The sequence below is a fragment of the Nomascus leucogenys genome, chromosome 22a, assembly GCF_006542625.1.
Source record: "Nomascus leucogenys isolate Asia chromosome 22a, Asia_NLE_v1, whole genome shotgun sequence".
NCBI classification, from domain to species: domain Eukaryota; kingdom Metazoa; phylum Chordata; class Mammalia; order Primates; family Hylobatidae; genus Nomascus; species Nomascus leucogenys.
This window is the reverse complement of record NC_044402.1, coordinates 11,833,200-11,848,700: the sequence shown is the minus strand read 5'-3', so window position 1 is coordinate 11,848,700 and position 15,501 is coordinate 11,833,200. Positions and strand designations below refer to the sequence as shown.

Sequence of the window (15,501 nt, the reverse complement as noted above, 5' to 3'; positions counted from 1 at the left end):
GGGCCAGTTTCTCATTTGTACCACGAAGGAGCGGGCAAGACCTGGTTGAGCCCCCTTTGACCTTTCAAAGTGGCCAGAAAGTGCTGCTTGGAAGACTTTTTCTCTGGGAGTTACTGATTCCATAGAAGCCCAGTGTGTCTTTAGCCGGGCAGGGTGTCATGCCCCTGTAGTCCCAGCTACTTGGGAGGCTGAGGTGGCAGGATCACCTGAGCTCAGGAGGCGGAGGTTGCAATGAGCCGAGATCATGCCACTGTATGCCAGCCTGGGCAGCAAAGTGAGACTCTGCCTTGAAAAAAAAAAAAAAAAGAAAAGAAACCCAGCGTGTCAGAGCCGGCAGGTGGCCATCATGTCTCACCATACAGATGGCGAAACTGAGGCCCCAGAGATGTAAGCCAACGGCAGAGCTGAGCCTGGAACCAGTGCTCCCCTCCAGCAATCTAGCTGCTTACTTTCCAAGGGCCAGAATCCACCTCTGACCTTGATTAAGACTCTACTAGATCCTGGGGCTGGCCTGGTACAGTCTCTCGGCCAGATGGCCCGCTCTGGTGTTGCTGCAGAGTAGCCTGGACTTAGCGGCTTCACTCACACTTGTAAAGGGAGTGCCGATGGGTTACTGTAGCTTCCATGGAAATAGGGCATGCTACCTCTCAGCCCTCAGGGACTGGAGAGACCCCCAGAGTGCCACATGGTGGCGAGCCCTAGCTCTGCCCTGCACCACCTGAAAACAGGATGACAGTTCCTGCTCTGCTCACCCCACAGGGCCGCATGAAGACAGAGGGAGGCACGCAGGGGCCAGAGCTCTGTGCACTCTCAGGCTTGGTGCCTTTGCAAGGGCTGACCATGGCCATCACTCTAGCACTGTTGCTCACAGTGGCCGGTATTTAATTTTTTTTTCCTAATTTCTCAACAACCAGCAAAACAGCGGTGAGCAGCGTGTGAAAACAGAGTGCCAGGAAACGTGTAAGACAACCCCGGGTGTCGGGAGACATGTGGGCCCTGAGACTGTGATGGAGCGCCTGTTTCCATGGTGATTGAATCAGGAGAGGAAAACCCATTGGGCCATCATCCGGTCTTGCCTGGGGAGTGAAGGACACAGCCTCTCGGGCCTTTCAGGAGCCCAAACAAAGGTGACACGTTCAGGGGTCCTTGTGCCCCATCCCCACATCTGCCCCGCTCCCGCTACTGCCAGGAGCAAGGCTGAGGACCTCAGGCTTCAGGGAGTCTGATGAGAGGGACTTCACTGGGCAGGTGTCATGTGTGTAACATTTATTATATTAATACTTAACAAAGCCCTCCAAGACCCAGGCTCCCCCTACCCCCTACCTTGGGCCACGTCTTCATCTTAGTCTTTGGGGAGAAAGCTCTGAAGTCAAGTGGTGAGTTTTCCAGAGCAAGCGGAGGGGCACAGGGAAGGCTCTGAGCCCACCTTCCCCAGAATACCTCAAGCTCTGCCCTGGCCCCAGGAATGGAGGTTTCTGCCATTCCTGAAGGTAGAGAAGGTCTAGGATCTGTCATCAGTTTGTAAACAAATGATTCTTCTCCTTGACACATTCTGTTCTCTGCTCTGGCCAAAGCTCTGGCCCTGAGACCCAGTGAGATCCTGGTGGCTGTCCAGGCTGAGAGGGAGGCAGCCTGCAGCCTCGTCTGTCACCAGGTCCCCTTGGAGTTGGGGACACCGACGTCCTGAGACTTAGTAAGAAGAGTCTGTGGGGCTACTGCTCTCTCCCTGTGGCCCCAGTTACTGGGTGCTCTCGTATTTCAGGTATCTAATCAGCCTGCCTGGGAGCGGCAAGGTGTCTAGGAGTTTTATACGGTATTTCCCAATGGCCTTTCGAACCCGCAGCCGGCAAAGGTGAGCCAGAGGTCTTGGAGGTTCTGAAAAAAGGAGGGAAAGACACAGGCTGATTTGTCATTTGCAACAAGCAAAGGGATTGCATCTGTGACCCCAGCCTATGGGAGATGCCCAGCTGATATGGCTGGGTAAGAGAGGGGGTGCCTGCTGCTGGTCACCCCAGTCCCTGCCAACTAAAGAGACCCAGCAAGGCACCTTCCCATTGTTCACCCCTCATTGATCTGCACAGCCCACGCAGGTGACAGTGTGGTTAGCACACCCATTTCACAGGTGCGGAAACTGAGGCTTAGCAAGGTTCTGAGCCTTGCCCAGGATCCCTCCGGGGACTAGTGGTGGTGTCTCCCTCCTCTTGAGCCTCTTCCTCTTCACACACAACCTGGGCCCCCAAACACAGCCTTAGCAATGGGGTCAGAGGCTTTGACCTCTTAAGTGCCCCTACACGTGGAATTCAACTCGGAGCTCCCGGTGGTGCTGAGAGGCCAGGGTAAGGGGGCAGAGACTGGCAGCTCCCCTCGGGCCCCAGAATCCCACCTGGTTGCCTCCCCCAGGAGCCACGTAGTGGAGTTTTCTGAGCTGGGGAGTGGAGAGAGGTAAGAGCAGGGATGAATGCATCCAGTAATGGAGTAATTTATTTCAATCCTGAGCAAAGGGTCAGACACAAAGAAAGGGCTTGTAGAATCACAGAATGTCATTCATTCATTCATTCATTCATTCATTCATTCATTCATTCACCAGGCAAATGCTGAGGCCCTCTGCTGCACCTGGCTCTCTGGTTGGGCCAGATATGTAGAGGTGCCTGCCCAGAGGCTCTAGGGGAGGCTTCCACAAGAGACGGTGCCCTCTGAGTGAGGTCCTGAGGGGTGGGGGCAGTAATTTCCAGGTAAGGAAGGGAGACGGGCATTCTAAGCAGGGAAAACAGTGAGTGGCAAGGCAAGGAAGTCATGCAAGCCTGGGGCTGGAGGGGCAGGTGGGATGTGGAACAAGGGCGGAAGGCCAGGCGGCTGCAGCATTGCCTAGCGAAGCATCCACACACCCATCACTGTTTCTGACACTTCCACTGCCCTCTGAGTTCACTGCCTTCTGAGCTCAGATTTTTCTACTACATAGTACCCCAAAGAGCAGGGAAGCATCATTCCTGTTGTCCAGGCATCTTGCCTGGTTAGTTCCTATTTCTATCTCCTAAATGCTGTGGTCTGGATAAAAAATAATGTGGTTACCTTGTACATAGAAGGTCTTGAATATATATTAATTTAATGGCTGAATTGGAATAATTAATTATAGGCATTGAGGCCAGTTAGGACACTTTTTTAATAGTCCAGAAAATAGATGGGGAAACCCTTAGGTAACAAGCTTAGAACATAACCTCCCCTCTGGGAAACTCAGCACAGGCTGCTGGTGAGCAGAGGACACGGAACCATGAGGGCTGGGCTGGCCAATCCATGGGCTCTGGGTGGTTCCTTCCCAGAATAAGGATGTCAGCGTTGCAGCATTAAACCAACAAGCTCGTGGGGACCGTCTTGCAGGTGGAAAGTAGGCTTTAAAGTAACCCGAATAGATATTGGTTAAGAACGATTGGTTTTACTGGCTAACAAATGTGTACTGCACACTAAGGTCTCTGCAGGGATTTCCCTGGGGCATGGTTTAGTTGTGGGGGACCACCCTTCTCTAAGGAAGGCAGGAGAAGGTGACAGAATGGGTGGGACTGATACCTAGGCATAGCCTGCTCCACCCTCTAGTGGCCAAGGATCGTGGTGACAGCAACCAACTATTCATTAGTTCCCTGAAGGTTTATCATGCATCTAGAGTTAAGCCCTGAGTGAACGGGCAAGTTGATGCCTCCCTCCTCCATCACTGCCCCAGAAACTTTATCAAAGGCTTCAATTCAAGTGGCTTCTAGGCACCTGTGCCAATGAAAAATCCTACAGCACATTTGGGTTCACAGGGGTGTGGGGATCAAGGAGGAATGTGGTGAGTCAGAGTTGGGGCACAGGGGTGGGCCCCCCGAGGCTGCACAGTCCCACCTGGGGACAGGAGCAGTAGCCAGTAGCGGTGGAATGACAATGACCTGCTGCAGGTCAGCCTCCTTGTAAACACTTGGCCAGGGCAGGACTGTGCCCTCAGAGCCAGAGAAAGCCCTGGGGTAGCTGGAATGCCACTGCACAGATACCCATTTCTGTCACCTGTGGCATCCTGTTTGCCCAGGTGAGCTCCAAAAATGCCTAAGAGGGATTCTGGCTTCCTCAGCCTGACTTAGCCAGGCAGCCCCATCTACTCTGCACACATCAGAGGGACAGTGGCCGAACTCCACTTCACTGTGCCTGGCACAATTCAGGCGGGTCGAGCTGAAAGGGGCTGGACAATGAGCCTGCCCAGGCCCCTCTGTTCAGGTGGGGAGAGGCCTCACCCAGCAAGGCTGGCTCCAGGGTTCAGGGGCCCGTCTCCCACACCAGGGTGTTCTGTGCACCAACAGCCTTGGTGTCACCTGGGAGCCTGTTGAAACGCAGACTCCCCAGCCCCGCCCCAGACCTGTGGAATCCGAAGCTGCATTTTTAACAGGACACCCAGGTGCTTCATGTGCACTTTAGTCTGAGACATCCTAGACCATCATCCTCCCCTCTCCCCTCCTACAATGCCTCTTGGTGGCCCCAAATCATTCACAACCTACCCTGAAGGTCCCGGTACCCCTCAGGGAGCCGAAGCTGTTTAAAACATCATGGAAAGATGTAGCGGAGAGACTCTGGGGTTGGTCAAACCTGGGTTTTAATCCAAGCTCTGCCACTAACTGTGACTTTGGCTCAGGTGGCACAACTCTCTGAGAGGCAGATTCCTCATGTTTCATCCGAGGAGTTACAGAGCCTGGCAAGGAGCAGGTGCTCACAGGGTTAGGAACAGTCACATTCCCTAAGGCCTGGGACTCTGAGTCAGGTAGGGAGATCTGCCAGCCTTGGCAGCAGCAGCAAGTCCCTACCTGCCTTCTCCTTGATGACAGCCCAGTCCTCAAAGCTGTCAATGTGCTCCTTCAGCCGCGAGCAGAGCTGCACGTTGCCCACGTAGTCCAGGAGGACATCGATGATGGGCCCTGCCCAGCGGCTCACCTCTGGGGCAGATACGAACTCACAGAACTGAAAGAGAACACGCCGGGACCAAGAAGTGAGTTCATCCCACCTGCAGGAGCCTGCGGCCAGGGAGGGCGGCAGATGTGTCCAAAAACAGCCACTGTACACACCCAGGCTAGGATCCCCTGAACCATGTCCCCTCAACACAGGCTTCTGCTGCCCAAAGTGGAATATGGGCAACTTGAGCAAGTCACATCACCTCTGAGCCTCAATTTCCCTATCTTTAAAATAGGTATATGAAACCAACTCCAAAGGGATTTAACATGTGAATTAGGTAATAGGAACATAAACTTTGCACACAGTAGGCAGCCATGAATGATCGCCATTAACTATTAAAATAATGATCTCCAGGAGAGGAGTGTGTCTAACTTCCTTTTAAGTTCTGACTTTTTTTCCACCCCCTTTTTTTTTTTTTTGAGATGGAGTCTGGCTCTGTGGCCCAGGCTGGAGTGCAGTGGTGCGATCTCGGCTCACTGCAAGCTCCGCCTCCTGGGTTCATGTCATTCTCCTGCCTTAGCCTCCCAAGTAGCTGGGACTACAGGCGCCCGCCACCACACCCGCTAATTTTTTTGTATTTTTAGTAAACATGGGTTTTCACTGTGTTAGCCAGGATGGTCTCGATATACTGACCTCGTGGTCCGCCCGCCTCGGCCTCCCAAAGTGTTGGGATTACAGGCGTGAGCCACGGCGCCCGGGCAAGTTCTGATTTTTAAAGTAACAACATGGATGTGTCCTGCCTCTGGGTCGCTGGCTTTCTGCTTCTGACCTGACCCTACACCAGCCTGCTCTTGACATCCCTTTCCGGATCGTGCTTATTTCACATCGCATTCCAGGTGTAGGTTTGCTGGAGGTGACAAGCCTCTTAGTTTGGCAGAGTTCTCCGCTCCATTATCGGTTCCTTAAATTCCCCAACGCAGTGGACCACAATAAGGATTTCACTATTCCAGTGCACCACTAAGTTCTGCGGCCTCTTAAGTGTGCTAACCACCTGTCCGGCTGCCTCCAAAGTGTGCTAACTCCTAGTTCCCTCCAAGGCTCCCTCCAAAGCGCCCTAAGCGCCAACCTACGCTACCCAGGACGCAGGTTAACCACCCTGCTCTGCTGCCTCCAAAGCTGTCCACACTTCCCCCGAAGGGTGTTAATCACTAGTCCACGCTGCTCCCAAGGAGCGCGAACCACCCTGCCCCGCCCACCGCCCGTGCGCGCGCGCGTCCCCGGGCCACACCCAAAAGGCATGCTCCCCACCGCCAGCGCGCGCCGCCCACCTGCACCACGCTGGGCTCCTTGTCGGCTGCGGGCGCGTCGTTGAACCTGCTGGAGGGCTGCGGGGCCGGCGGGTGCGGGCCGTTGCCGTAGAGGCATGAGAAGCAGGGCTCGCCGTCGCAGCCCAGGTCCATGAGGAACTTGAGCAGCGACAGGCACTTCATGGCGAACATGATGGTGGCGGGGAAGGCGGTGGGGTGCGTGGCGATATAGGCGTCGATGTTCGCGCCGTGGTCCAGCAGCAGCTGCATTGTGCGCAGGCAGCCGTGGCGGATGGCCACGAGCAAGGGGCTAATGACGTCGCGGTTCGGGTCGGCGCCGTGTTCCAACAGCAGCTCGGTGGCGTACACGTTGTTGTTGACCACCGCGAAGTACAGCGCGGAGCTGCGCCGGTCTTCGTAGAGTCGCGCGCGCTCCGGCGCCAGCGGCGTGTTCACGTCGAAGCGCGCGCTCAGCAGCGCCTCCAGCACCGCGTCGTGGTTGCGCTCCGCCGCCAGGTGCAGCGGACTGACGCCGCTACGGCGTATGCGCGTGCGGCTGGTCACCGGCAGCAGCATCTGCACGATCCTGCCGGGTCGAAGGGCGGGCGCGGGTGAGGGGAGGGTCGGGGTGGGGCCGGGTGGGGCCGACCCCGCCAGCCGGAGCGCTGCGGCGCCAGGCTCGGCTGCTCGCCCTGACCGCGGGCTGCCACGCGGATCCCACCGGCAGGGGGCGCCGCGGGTCAACCATTCTCACCCCATTGGGGAGGGTGGGTTGGCTGCCGTCCCCGCTTTACAGATAAGGAAACTGAGGCTCAGAGAGCTTCAGCCACCCTCCCAAAGTCACATAGCCAGTAAGGGGCAGAGCTGGGCTTCATACCCAGAACCCTTGGCCTCCGAAGTCTGAGTTCTTTAAAACCTCAGCCAGACTGCACTAGGGTTTCAAGAAGCTCCCACTGATTTATTTCAGGCTAAGCGCTGTTGCCCATTGCCAGCTCAGTTATCTGGAGGAATTGACTGGAAGGCCTCCAAACCAATGAATGCCCAACCTCCTCCCTGCAGGAGGCAGTAGAGCCTAGTGGCGAAGTTTGGAGCCAGACCCTGCTCTGTCTGGGGGAGGACGGACAGGGACAGCCAGAGCCCGGAGCCCACCGTGTGCCAGGAGGCTCCTAAAGGCTTTACAAGTGCTATTGGGTTTCATCTTTACAATAACCCCTAAAGCAAGGCTCATCATTCCCATTTTGCAGATGAGAAGATTCAAGGCTCTGAGAGATTAAGGGGCTTGACCAGTCATACAATCAGAATAGGGGAACCAGGGTGTGTGCCCTCCTCCGACGCCAGGGCTGAGCTGTCCCTATCTTGCTATCCTGGGACCCCCGTGGAGCCATGAGATCCTGAGGACAAAAGGGGACAAATGTGTTTGGCCCCAACTAATTTGGCCCCAACTACTACTGCCCCAGGCCCCAACCAGCCCACTGTGACCATGAGGTCACTTAACACTCCTCTCCTGTCAGTCTCAACGCTTTCTCCCCTGAAGGCTGACGCTAGCTTCTCCCAGTCTCTCTGCCTCACCTTCTGGGTGTGGAGAATTTGGTCAGCCACTGCGGAAGCCTGAGCTCCCTGCAACCAGCAGTTCCTCTCTTCCCTAAAACACGAGCACTGATCTCAGCACTTTACCTCTATTAATCTATTAAATCCTCCCAGTAGCCCTTTGAAGTGAGTACTATAATATCCTCATTTCAGAGATGAGGAGACAGAAGCCCAGAGAAGGTATGTGACTCCTCCAACGGTACACAGCCAGTAAGTGATGGAGCCAGGATTTTAACCCAGGCAGTCTGACCCCAAAGCTACACTCTGAACAACTCCCTTACCTCTTGTGTAGCAGTCAGGGTGACAGTTAATATATCCCGGGGTTTTGCAGTCTTCACAATGTGTTAACTTGCCTGCTCGTTTTACCTTCACTGCAGCCCCGGGTGGGAGTGGCCGGAGCAGGCCTGTGGCCTTCTTTTTAACAGATGTGGCTCAGAGAGCTGAAGTGACTAATCAGGGGTCATGAGACAACTCTGGGGGCTCAACCCCAGGACTCCTGACCCCTTCTCTTGGCTCTCTTCTCCTAGAGCCCTGCCACCTGCAGGAACAAGCTCCTGCCACCGGTATGATTCCAGACCCTAATCCGTCCAATCCCTGCTGACCGGTGACCTCACAGCCTCCTGTGGGACTCCAAGGAGGTGGCCATTGCAGAGGGTGGGGTGGGGTGGGGGGGAAGGGGAGAGAAGCAGGTGCTACCAGGCCCATTCCCACGCCTCTGTCCTCCTGGCACGCAGGCTTCCTGGAAATCTGATGCCAGCGACCTCCTGCTGGGATCTCAGTGGAAAGTATTATTATTGTTAGTGATGCTGTGTTTGGCTAAAATCTGACTCTAAGACCTCAAAAGGAAATTCACACACCCAGGGGGGCTAATTGCCTCCTAATTTCTATTTGTGTAGGCACAGGAGGCCTGACTTTGCTCTGCAGAGGTGCTGGTCAAAGGCAGGCCTGGGCCTCACCCTGGATGGCGGCCACGGCCAACAAATGCTCTGCTAACAGCTGTAACGTGCCCAAGCACGGGAATGAACAGCGAGAGGGGCTGCCCTGGGGCTGCTGGCCAGATGGGGCTGATATCTCTGGCAGGTCACAGCTGGTCTCCTGCAATTCTCCACGAACCAAGGGGAAGTGGCAGAAATGTGGGAACTTGAGCATTGTCTCAGTAATGTGGTGAATCATCTTTTGTGACAGGACTCTGCCAATCAGAAAGTGAATGTGTAATGCCAGACAGGCTCTGGAGATCAGTGTGTCCAGCTCTCCCATTTTACAGAAAGTAAAACTGAAGCCCAGGCTTGGGGTGGGGAACAGAGTGAGGTTGGACAGAAGGTGGGTGGTGCACAAGAGCAAAATACAGGTCTCTGGATGCCCAGGGCCAGGCCTTCTATGATGCCCCTCTCCTCCCAACTATGGGAGCGGCCATGTTGGTAGCCCTACTGCACATCATCACTCCTCTTCCCAGCCCATTTTGTGGGGCAGAGGACAGGAGGACAGGGGGGTGACGCCTCCAAACAGTCTGACTCTTCCCACTTCTCCCACAGGCACGTTTTGGGATCTCAGAGTACAGTTGCTCAAGTGGCACCTTATGAAGAGAAGCAAAGGTGACTATTGCCTGATAGAGCCATAGGTGTCTGGAAGGATGGCTCCCTACCCCTTCCTTGTCCCCTCCCCAATGCAGAGGCCACAACTACCAGCTTAGTTTTGCCTGTCTAGGCCCTGAGACCAGAGCAGATCCAGCTCAGGGTCATTCCAGGAAGACCCAGTGCAGCAGTGTCGCAGGTGCTGAGCTGTCTCTGACCTTGGACGTCATTCCGAATCACTGGGCTCCTGTCTTGTTCCTAGGACCCACCAGTATCTGGAGCCTGTCATCCTTGCCCCAGGCCCGGGCTCCCACTCCAGGATTCTAGTTTCCTCAAAGCAGCAGCTTGGTCATACCACCTGGCCCTGGCTCTGATGTCCGTCCTGAATCTACCCCAACAGCAAGGGAATGGGCAGAGAGCTATGAGCCAACACAAGCTGTCCTTAGCTATAGAGGGGCCCAGCATGGGCAGTGGGGAAACCGGGAGGCTCAGAGTCAGGGGTACATGGGTTACACACCAGCTCTGCCTTTTAGCACTGGGCCAGCGCAGGCATGTCACTTAACCTCTCTGAACCACACCTAAAGCAGAGGGGTAATTAATTGTAATAATAGTGATGATGATGACGATGATGATAGCAGCTATAGCTACCCTTTATTGAGCTCCAGTGGGTTGCTGTGAGCACTTTACCCCTTACCTTCCTAAGTCATAATTGTGCTAATATTGCTGAGCACTTACTGTGTGCCAGGTACCATTTAAAATGGTCCTCACATTTGTTTACTTAATTTAATCCTAGCATGACCCTGGGAGCTAAGAACTTAATCTCATTTACTCATTTACTCATAAACAATCCAGCAAAGTAGGACTGCTTACAATCCCAGGTCCAAGTTACAAAGCACAATGTAATAATCTTTCACCAAGGCTCCTTCTGAGTATAAAATGAGATTTTACGCATGAATCTGATTGGCTTGTAGTTGGCAGTGAATAAACAGTGCCCTTGGTGTCTTGACCACCACGATGACTGCAGCCTACTGGCCCTGCTACCCTAAACACAGAGGCATTCTGGATCGCCACATCACTGTGGTTTGACCTTTGTCAGTGTTCAGTGTAAATTTGGATGGAGGGCCAGGCGCGGTAGCTCACACCTGTAATCCCAGCACTTTGGGAGGCTGAGGCATGTGGGTCACTTGAGCCCAGGAGTTCGAGACCAGCCTGGGCAGCATGATGAAACCCCATCTCTACTAAAATACAAAAATTAGCCAGGCATGGTGGTGGACACCTGTAATCCCAACTACTTGGGAGGCTGAGGGAGAATCACTTGAACCCAGGAGGCAGAGGTTGCAGTGAGCCAAGATGGTGCCACTGCACTCCAGCCTGGGTGACAGAGACGCGGTCTCAAAAACCATCAAACAAACAACAACAACAACAAAAACACTGACTGGAGGATTGACATGGGAACCATTTGCCCACAGATGGCTCCATTGCCAACACTTCTGAGCTTCACTGTGCCACCCTGACTTGTTTTCTATGAAGTCTTGAGCTCTGAGCCTCAGTTTCTCTTTTAACTAATGGGGATATTAACTTGCTTGTCAATGTGCTTGATAAACTGCTTTTTAATTTAATGTATTAAGTGTTCTCTATTTTGCCATATTCCAGGAAGAATTTCAAGTGGCTTGCAAAGATTGATAAAATACAGCAAAAATATTATATGTTGGAACTAAGAGAGAAGGAATATTTAAAAACCAGGGAGTCAGAAGTAAGGCCCAGAACCCAAGTCTGTGTTTTCTGTTGGCCGCAGAAAAGGCTCGAAGATCCTGATTCTCTACCCAGGCTGCACAGTAAAATCTCCTGGGCAGCTCTTAGACACCTTGAAGCCTCAGCCACAGCCCAGACCAGCGGCAGTGCCATCCTGTCAGGTGGGGCCCAGGCATCAGGGTTTCTGGTGCAGCCAAGGTTGGACACTACTGTTTTGGGTGCTATTCTTGGGGCATCTGCTCTGGGCTAACTCACACAGTTTCTTAATACGTCTATCTTTGGTGTTGATCTTTGATTTCATGAGGTGGCTTTGCTAAACTGGAAATGAACAACCGGAAACTGTGTGTCTTGGAGGTGACTGCGACATCGGGACTTTAGGGCTCCTTTCTCAGCACACTCGCATGTCACCCCCTGCGGTTAAGTGTGCTGACGAGAAGACAGCATCTGGCAAACAGCCCTCGGCCCCTGGTGCTGCCTTCCATGCCTGGGACGGACGGCCAGGGTGTGTTGGCAGGTGGCAGAATGCGGAATGCCTATGGAATGTCACATCAAATCCCCGAGCAGAGGGCCTTTAATGCTGTATGCCCAGGGAGGGAGTGATGAGCTCGGGGCTTGCTGGCCATGGGCCCTGCCTGGTGGCAGAAGCTGCTGGCAACCAGGCCTTAACCCTTTGTTGGGTAGCCCTGAAAAGTGGCCCAGGCCCTCTGAGCCTTGGGGGACAGAGGGAAATGGGGCCCGGGAATGGAGGTTGACTAACCAGGGAATTTGCCCTGGGAATCCACATGAATCCAAGGTAGGTGAGTTTAGGGGAACATCAGCCACATATACAGTGTTCCAGGCAGGACGTGCCTTGTTCTCTGATCATCCCCAAGGCCACCTAATGCCCCTTCAGCCTCTCCTCCAGCTGGGGCCGGACTGCCAACACCTCTGGGTTCACTTGAAGGCGGCCCAGATGAAGGTCCCAGCCCTGCTGCTATCTCGAAAATCACTTCCGTATCTGACCTTGGCTTCCTTCTCTCTAAAACCAGGGCCTGAATTAGATCAATGGTCCCTGCAGCTATGGACAGGCTGTATCTGATTTGCTCAGGGAGCTTTTCAAAGAGACAGTGGGGCTCCTTCTCTCCTGGAGATTCTGGTTCACTGGATCTGATATGGCATTTTAAAAATAGCCCAGAGGGACATGGATATGCAGGCTAGAATTGGGGGGCAGTGGGCCAGGAGATTTCCAAAGTGCACCCATTTCCTGTGTGTTCACTCTGGATCTCTTTGGGGTCAGGCTCAAAGTAAACTGTGTTTGCCCAACTCTGACTGATGCCCGATGATTTGTGGAACTCAAGAGAAAGGAGCCATCTTGTCCATGCCCACTGCCCAGCTTGAGCTGCTGTCTGAACCGCTCAATCATGGAACGCACTCTCCCTCAGTAAGAGTGGGTGACCATAGGACGCCTGAGCACACACTGGGTGCAGGCGCTCTGCTAGGTGCTTTTTTCCATTCTATATCCGCGCATATCCATTTTACTGGTCCTCCGACAATCCCATGAGGTGGGTGTAACCATTTCCCGTTTTATAAATGAGGAAAATGAGGCTCAGCAAGGTTAAGCAACTTTCCCAATGGCCTCAGCAGGGATTCACACCCAGATCTGTCAGCCTCGTGGACAGCTGTGCTGCCCAGAAAAGGCCGAATCTCCTCTGTGTATGTACTGGGGGGTGTGGGGAGTGGGGAGGGCATCTTTGGTTGGTCTTGGTGCAGGCAACCTGCACAGAAGGGGCTGGAGCTTTAACGGTCGGCTCTGAAGGTGAGTCTTCATTTCAGTCTTTGGAATGTCACTTTGACCCCATTTCCCTCTGCCTTAGTGAAGACAACAAACGTGCCCCAACACACACAGTCTGTGCTTCTCACTCTCCTGCCTGTCTGGAAGACTGGGGTGTGTTTCCCCAAGTGTCATCGGGGTACATGAGATGGGATTTTAAGTGAAGTGTTTTTAAAATTGATGGTAAATGGATAACATACTAGTGTGATAAATGTTTCCTCTTCAAAATAAATTCATTGTAAGTAAAAACATTATTTAAAGGAAAAAATACTAAACAATGAGAGTATAGATATTTAAAATCAGGAAGAAAATCTGTGAATGGACAAAGTTTGGGAAGCACTTGTCCAGCAAAAAGGGTCAGGTGCTGGGGTTTAAGTCCTAGCCCTGGGGACGGGGCTTTCAAGGGGCAAGTCTCCTGACTACCAGAGTCTTCGTTTCCTGTCCTGTGAAATGAAAATCCGGGTTGACCCGCATACCCACAGCACAGTGTGAGGCCCACATGGGAGGCAGATGAGTCACACTCTGGAAATGACCAAGCCCTGTCCATCCTTCAAGGGCAGCTGGAGCTCCACCTCTGTGGCCCAGGCTTCCCCATGTAGCAGTGCTGCTGGGAATGTTTAAAAACTGGCTCAAGCAGGGGCAGAGAAGGGGGAAAGGACTCTGGTTTGTAGCATTTGCCTATTTCCATGCTGTAAATATTCCCCCATTGCCAATTTTAAGCTATCAATGTGAGGTCAGCAAACACGGAGTTGGGAAGAGGTGTGCAGTCGGTTCATGAGAACTGGCACGAGCTGGCTCTAGCACACCTCTGCATCTAGCCCTGGCTCGTCTCTCTCCACAGGAGCCATGCAGCTCTTCCGCATGCTCTTTCATGATGTCATGGATTCACATGTCTGTGCCTCTTCCCTTCCTCCAGATTGCTCCTTGGGAACTTAAGCCTCTCTCTTCTCGCTCAGAGTATCTAGCACATAGTAATTGCTCAATAACTGCTAGTTCTTATCATTGGTGCTGTTTGTGTTATTGTAGGTTTTCCTTGCATGCTTGCTAATTGCCTGGGAGGTTATCCTTGCATTCCTGTACTCCCAGAAATATTCATTAGTTCAGACTCATATCTGCCCCCCGGATAGAATTCCTGTAGATGTGACCTTTGGAGCAGGTGAGTACCTGCCGCCTATTAGCTGTGTGACCTTGGGCAAGCCACTCAACCTCCTGTGTCTTAGCTTCCTCATCTAAACAGCAGAGATAATAATATCCATCTCAATGAACTGTTAAGCAGATTAAATAAGTTTCTGATGTGAAGTACTGGTAAGTGCTGCGTAAGGGTTTGCTGTTATTATTGCAGTTGCTGTTGTTATAGGCACTCACTCCATGCTTGCTAACTGCTAAGGGGTTTCCCTGCTTTCCATGGGAAAGGTGATGTCCATTCTGACCTCTCCTGGGCCTCCCTAATCCTGTGGGTGGGACATTCAGGGCAGGCCCACCCCTCCAATCCCCTACTCCCAGTGTGGGCCTCGGGAGAGCTGCCTGGGTGCTGGCGGAGCCTGGGCTGACCTGTAGTTGCCCTTCTTGGAGGCGATGTGCAGTGGGAGCAAGCCGTCCTTGTTGGTCTTGTTGGCGTCGGCACCCTGTGACAGCAGAAACTCCACCACCTCCTCATGCTCGTTCTTGCAGGCCTCGTAGAGGGCAGATGCGCTGTCGCTGGCCTGCGTGTTGATGTCAGCACCTGGGGAGGGAGAAGAGATCAGCAAGTGGCCAAGTGACCGGGAAGTTGCTGTCCTCAATGTAACGCCACCGCGTGGTGGGCCTGCTGTGCTAACCACGGTAGTGCACGGGACCTTTAACAAGGACCCTTAGGAAGAAGGAGTCTACCTGGGGCCACCCCCAGCTTCTTTCAACAACATCAAGACCCAGGGGCCTGGCCAGGTGTGGTGGCTCACGCCTATAATCCCAGCACTTTGGGAGGCCAAGGCAGGCGGATCACCTGAGGTCAGGAGTTCGAGACCAGCCTGGCCAACATGGTGAAACGCTGTCTTTACTAAAAATACAAAACTTAGCTGGGCATGGTGGTGGGGGCCTGTAATCCCAGCTACTCGGGAGGCTGAGGCAGGAGAATTGCTTAAACCCGCGAGGCGGAGGTTGCAGTGAGCCGAGACTGTGCCATTGCACTCCAGCCTGGGCAACAAGAGTGAAACTCTGTCTGGAAAAAAAAAAAAAAAAAAAAAAAAAGACCCAGGGGCCTGCCAGCTCAAACAGAGGCCTCTGAGAGGATACAAGCAGCCATGATGATGCTGGCGTTTCCTGAGCACCTACTACATGCTGAGCATCGTGCTTTCCACAGGCTATATCTGAATTCACAGTGGGTGGTCATCCTGTGAGGTCAGTACTGCTCTTATCTCCAGATTACAGATGGGGGCAGTGAAGCACAGAACACCTAGATCACTTGCCTCAGACCACCCAGCTCGTAAAGATGGAGCCAAACTTGAACCCAGATGGTCTGATGGCAGAGGCGGTGGTGGATGTTCTGATGGTAGAGGCCATGCTCTTAACCCTCACTCCATGTAAGAGGGCC

At 53.4% G+C, this 15,501-nt stretch overlaps 1 protein-coding gene across 3 annotated transcripts in view; it reads right to left on the bottom strand.

Moving 5' to 3' along the window:
- Positions 1 to 1,249: 1,249 nt before the first annotated feature.
- Positions 1,250 to 15,501, bottom strand: part of ASB2 (ankyrin repeat and SOCS box containing 2) — a 55,611-nt gene continuing 41,359 nt past the window's right edge. For all 3 annotated transcript variants that reach the window (XM_030803417.1, XM_003260915.4, XM_030803418.1), the window contains 4 exons: positions 14,484 to 14,655; positions 6,234 to 6,798; positions 4,821 to 4,974; positions 1,250 to 1,875 (listed from right to left, as the gene is read on the bottom strand). In XM_030803417.1, the coding sequence (XP_030659277.1) occupies positions 1,739 to 1,875; positions 4,821 to 4,974; positions 6,234 to 6,798; positions 14,484 to 14,655 (1,028 nt within the window). In that variant the 3' untranslated portion in view covers positions 1,250 to 1,738. The remainder of the gene's footprint in view (positions 1,876 to 4,820; positions 4,975 to 6,233; positions 6,799 to 14,483; positions 14,656 to 15,501) is intronic.